The sequence below is a fragment of the Pinus tabuliformis genome, chromosome J (genome assembly GCF_031772625.1).
Source record: "Pinus tabuliformis cultivar Carrire ecotype Pingquan chromosome J, CPIR1, whole genome shotgun sequence".
In the NCBI taxonomy this organism is placed as follows: domain Eukaryota; kingdom Viridiplantae; phylum Streptophyta; class Pinopsida; order Pinales; family Pinaceae; genus Pinus; species Pinus tabuliformis.
The window spans coordinates 1,088,407,179-1,088,413,057 of NC_142295.1; the positions used below are offsets into that span (position 1 = coordinate 1,088,407,179).

The 5,879-nt window shown below is 35.0% G+C and overlaps 1 protein-coding gene across 1 annotated transcript; it reads left to right on the top strand.

Moving 5' to 3' along the window:
- The first annotated feature begins 2,405 nt into the window (after window positions 1-2,405).
- Window positions 2,406-5,664, top strand: LOC149230807 (LOB domain-containing protein 15-like). Its single transcript, XM_089381420.1, has 4 exons — window positions 2,406-2,623; window positions 3,057-3,273; window positions 4,085-4,120; window positions 5,395-5,664. Exons 1-4 carry the CDS (start codon window positions 2,406-2,408, stop codon window positions 5,662-5,664), a joined length of 741 nt encoding a protein of 246 aa, XP_089237546.1.
- Window positions 5,665-5,879: the final 215 nt, after the last annotated feature.

Genomic DNA, 5,879 nt, shown 5'->3' on the forward strand with positions numbered 1-5,879 from the left:
CTACCATGAACGACCATTCCAATTACTATGGCTGACACCACAACTATTAATAATCAATAGCAAGGTCCCTAGTCATCATTATGAGAAAACCATCTCTAACAATTGGGCTCCAAAGCTTAAAGACACATTTCCAAGATGCTCCTGGTAAGGGTTTGGTTTCAGTTTTATTGCACCAAGATATCAATCTAAACATAACTCTAATATGGTGAATTTATATTTCCAGAATGTTAGTTGTTGTTTGAACCATTTTCTAATAATCAAATTGCAGAATATCTCTAAAATTTACAATTTACAGAATATCTCCAAAATTTGTAATCTACATAAAAATACCCACATATACATCTGATCTCCTGAGAACTCCAATCTAAACCTAACCTAATATTCCTCTAACTCCTAAATGTTCTAAAGCTTAAGGATATATTAGGCCATAGAGCTAGTAAGAGGATGGGTAACTATTAGTGGAATGGTTTTTGGTGTTGTGTTTTAGTTGCAGTCATTGTAATGATGATTGAAGTTTAATTTTTGATTGATAAGTGTTAGTAGTTGGTGTAACAATGATCTAAATTTAAATTTTGGCAGATTAGCTTTACACATTAAAACTTGTCTAAATTTAAATTTGGGCAGATTAGATTTACACATTAAAACTTGTGTAGAGTTTTGTAGAATTTTTCTACAAATCAGCTAGCTTTGATACCATGTAGAACTTTTTCTACAAATCAGCTAGCTCTAATACCATGTAGAAATTTCCCACCTGTAGATCAACCTGGTAATGAAATGTACTAAAGCAAAACACTTGATCTACTTCTACAAACAATTTAGCGGAAGCTTAATCAACCATGAGCAACATCAATAAGAACACATATAACTGATAAGAAGGAATCAATCACACATAACACAGAAGAATTTACCCGGGGAAAGCACCTGCCTAAAACCCCATCTCTGTATTATCATACAAGTGGAAATATAGTCCGGATTACACAAAGCCTTAGCTCAGAAGCTATCCAGCTCTTAGTACAATCCCTCTGTTGCTCATAGACAGTCAAAGGCTTCTCACAAACCTTCTCCTTTGCCCTCCAAGCCTCCTATTTCCTTGTGCAGTTTCCTTGGGGTCCAGTGCTGCCACCTGTGTGAATTGGCCTCTTCACACACTCACTAACCTCTGATCTAACTGCACAAACTTGAAGGAGATAAATCCTCATCATGGATGAGCTTCCTTTATAGGAAAAATATTCATCCAACTGATAGTACATTGTCCCTTCTCTGATCTCAACTGGGTCTTTGTTTGAACTGACATGCATGAGTTATTTAAGCTATAATATTCAGTTATCTGAAAATACCAGTTGTTACATGCATGCAAGCATTAAAAAACTAAATCTCATTAATTTAACAACTTGTTAAATTAATCTAACTGGGCTTGACTCAGTTAACTGAGCCAACTAATTACAACTCATCCTTATCTCTTTAACTGATGGATAAATTCATCAATTAATAGATAAACTATTGCATGTCATCACATAGACTTCAAGTTTGTTTTTCCTCAACTAATTAACTCATGGAGATTAATTAATTAACATTTTAAACCGTTGTTAAGACCAAATTTGTTTTTACTTCCTATAGTTAGACCAGGGACTGCTAAAAATAGGAAGGGACCCAAAAATGCTATTTTTAGAAGATTCTATTTTTAGTAGTTTCACCTCTCACCCAAGGTGGCCAAAATGCTCATTGGCCAAACTGCTATTTTTAGAAGTGCTATTTTTTAGCAATTCTATTTTTAGCACTTTCTAAAATTAGCATTTCTTGTTGCACACTTTCCAACAACTTGTTCTTGGCTTTTATTAAAACTTGTCCAAATTTAACTTTGGGTTGATTAGCTTTACACATTAAAACTTGTTCTTGGCTTTTAGTGTAGAGGTGGAGGAGGGGCATTCTCCTTCTTCGCTAAGCTCCTATCAAGGATGTTGGCATATAACTATAACTTCTCTTCACTTCATAATAACGTAGTGGCATTTTTTAATGAATTTTTTTATGCTGATAATTAATAATTTATTATCAAGATGATGGTTTAGTCATTGAGTTAGTTATGAGAATTTTCTTTTTTTCTATTATTTTATTTTATTTTAAATGGGTTAAGAGATTGTTAAAGGCTTGTCGTTGTGAAAGTTACAACAGGATTCTATTGAGGATGGTTATTTTAAATAAACTAAAGTAAACCTTGATCTATTTACTTTCATATGCTTCTGATTCATTAAGAATGTACAGATTGAAGTTACATTTTCCTCCTCTTCAACAATTAGACAACTCTGTAACAAGGTTTTACTCATTTTTTGGTTCGGAATTCTTCAACTTCAAGTTTATCTAAAGTCGTCCCCAATGCTTTTCAATTGTCTCAGGGCACTTTACCGTTTATGTCAGCATCGAGAGACAAGGCACCTCAACACGATTTCCTCAACCCTGAGCATGAGCAAAGTAGGCAGAAGCTTTCTGTAATGGAAGATGAGATACCTATGGACATAGTCGAGCTAATGGAAAAAAATCAACATGAAAGAGGTCTATCAAACCTCAAACATTCTCACGAAAGCCATAAGCTCGAGAAAGAGAGAAGAGCATTGCAGCTACGAGTCAGGTCAATCAACATGTAGGGGGAGGAACAGGCCTCAAGCAGAACACTGCAAAGATTAAGACACAACCCAAACAAACTGGCAAAGTAAATATGCTGCCCTAATCAAGAAATCAGTGCCAAAGTAATTTTCTAGTAGACTATGGAAAAATAGTTGTTTCCATGAGTGTAAGAGATAACTCAACCTTTTCAGACAAGGAAGGGATAACATACGACTCATGTGAAGGTGATTTGGCTCAGTCCAGGTGACAGTATTTACTGATCGAATTTAGCATTTAATTTGAGATTTCAACAATGGTCTCAATGCTTTTGGGTTTTTAATTTATCATTTAATTTGAGATTCCAACAATGGTCTCAGTGCTTTGGGTTTTGAAGATCATGTGATTTGAATAGAAACAATTTAAATTTCCTTACTTATTGTCTAAATTTGTTGGTTCAGGGAAAACTTTGAGAGCTTTTCCAGGATAACGAGTTTTAAGCAATTAGCAGATGCAGATCGCATGGGGTACAGGAAAATCCTTGAACCCCCCGGGACTTTAAACACCATCACTCCATTCGCGGCCTGCAAGCTCCTAAGGAGGCAGTGTGCTCAGGAGTGCCCATTCTCGCCATATTTTTCCCCTCACGAGCCTAAAAAATTTGTGTCTGTTCACAAGGTTTTAAGTGCAAGCAACATGTCAAAGATGCTCCTGCTACGGGTTTGGTTAAATTTTATTGCACCAAGAGACCCATCTAAACCTAGTTTTAATATACCTCTAATATCTTAAGGCTCCAAAGCTTAAGGACACACGTCTAAGACGCTCCTGGTAGGGGTTTGGTCTCAGTTTTATTGCACCAAGATATCAATCTAAACCTAACTCGATATCAATCTAAACCTAACTCCAATATGGTGAATTTGTATTTCCAGAATGTTAGTTATTGTTTGAACCATTTTCTAATAATCAGATTCCAGAATATCTCTAAAATTTACAATTTACAAAATATCTCAAAAAATTGTAATCTACATAAAAATACCCACATATACTTCTGATCTCTTGAGAAATCCAATCTAAACCTAGCCTAATATGCCTCTACCCCCTAAATGTTCTAAATCTTAAGGATATATTAGGCCATACAGCTAGTAAGAGGATGGGTAACTATTAGTAGAATGGTTTTTGGTGTTGTGTTTTAGTTACAGTCATTGTAATGACGATTGAAGTTTAATTTTTGATTGGTAAGTGTTAGTAGTTGGTGTAACAATGATCTAAATTTAAATTTTGGCAGATTAGCTTTGGTGTTGTGTTTTAGTTGCAGTCATTGTAATGATGATTCAAGTTCAATTTTTGATTGGTAAGTGTTAGTAGTTGGTGTAACAATGATCTAAATTTAAATTTTGGCATATTAGCTTTACACATTAAAACTTTTTCTTGGCTATTCTCGCCATATTTTTCCCCTCACAAGCCTAAAAAATTCATGTCTATTCACAAGGTTTTCAGTGCAAGCAACGTGTCCAAGATGCTCCTGGTAAGGGTTTGGTTTAGTTCTATTGCACCAAGAGACCCATCTAAACCTAGTCCTAATATACCTCTAATATCTTAAGGCTCCAAAGCTTAAGGACACACGTCCAAGACGCTCCTTGTAAGGGTTTGGTTTCAGTTTTATTGCACCAAGATATGAATCTAAAACTAACTCGATATCAATCTAGACCTAACTCTAATATGGTGAATTTATATTTCCATAATGTTAGTTGTTGTTTGAACCATTTTCTAATAATCAGATTCCAAAATATCTCTAAAATTTACAATTTACAAAATATCTCCAAAATTTGTAATCTACATAAAAATACCCACATATACATCTGATCTCCTGAGAACTCCAATCTAAACCTAGCCTAATATGCCTCTACCTCCTAAATGTTCTAAATCTTAAGGATATATTAGGCCATACAACTAGTAAGAGGATGGGTAACTATTAATAGAATGGTTTTTGGTGTTGTGTTTTAGTTGCAGTCATTGTAATGATGATTGAAGTTTAATTTTTGATTAGTAAGTGTTGGTAGTTGGTGTAACAATGATCTAAATTTAAATTTTGGTAGATTAGCTTTGGTGTTGTGTTTTAGTTGCAGTCATTGTAATGATGATTGAAGTTTAATTTTTGATTGGTAAGTGTTAGTAGTTGGTGTAACAATGATCTAAATTTAAATTTTGGCAGATTGGCTTTACACATTAAAACTTGTTCTTGGATTTTAGTGTAGAGGTGGAGGAGGGGCATTCTTCTTCTTCACTAAGCTCTTATCAAGGATGTTGGCATATAACTGTAACTTCTCTTTACTTCGTAATAACATAGTGGATTTTTTTAATGAATTTTTTTATGTTGATAATTAATAATTTATTATCAAGATGATAGTTTAGTCATTGAGTTAGTTATGAGAATTTTATTTTATTTTAAATGGGTTAAGAGATTGTTAAAGGTTCATATCTTAGTGAATTGGGGAATTGGGTTATTTAGTTTGGTTGGGCAGAATGATTTTTATTTGGTTACCCATTTTTAGATTCAGTTCTTCGTTAGTGGGAGGCCACTAGAGTATTAGTGGAAGAGTGACACGATGATAAAAAAAAAATATTGTTATAATGAATATGTGCAATTTTCATAGGTTCAGTTAGTTCCTTGCTAGTGGGAGGCTGCTAGAGTATTAGTGGAAGAGTAACATGATGATAAAAATATTGCTATAATGAATATGTGCAATTTTCATTTTTATTTGGTGTTTGATTCTTTCTTGTGGGGTTATGCTTGAACAGGAAGTCCCCGAGAGTCAGCGAGTAGATGCAGCGAATAGCCTGGTTTATGAAGCCAACGTTCGACTGAGAGATCCAGTGTATGGGTGTATGGGAGCCATATCCTCACTACAACATCAAGCACAGTCCCTACAGTCAAAGCTCAACTCAGTGAGAGCAGAGATCATGAGATACAAATTTCGGTCAGAGGTAGCAGCCATGCACCACCAACCACCTGGCGAATCCTCTCATCAAGCTTCAATGATGCCATCTTCCTCTACTGTTTATTCCTAAGGCAATGCATCTACCGACTATACTGCCATGAATGACCATTCCAATTACTATGGCTGACACCAAAACTATTAATAATCAATAGCAAGGTCCCTAGTCATCGTTCCGAGAAAACCATCTCTAACAATTGGGCTCCAAAGCTTAAAGACACACGTCTAAGACGCTCCTGGTAAAGGTTTGGTTTCAGCCTTATTGCACCAAGATATCAATCTAAACGT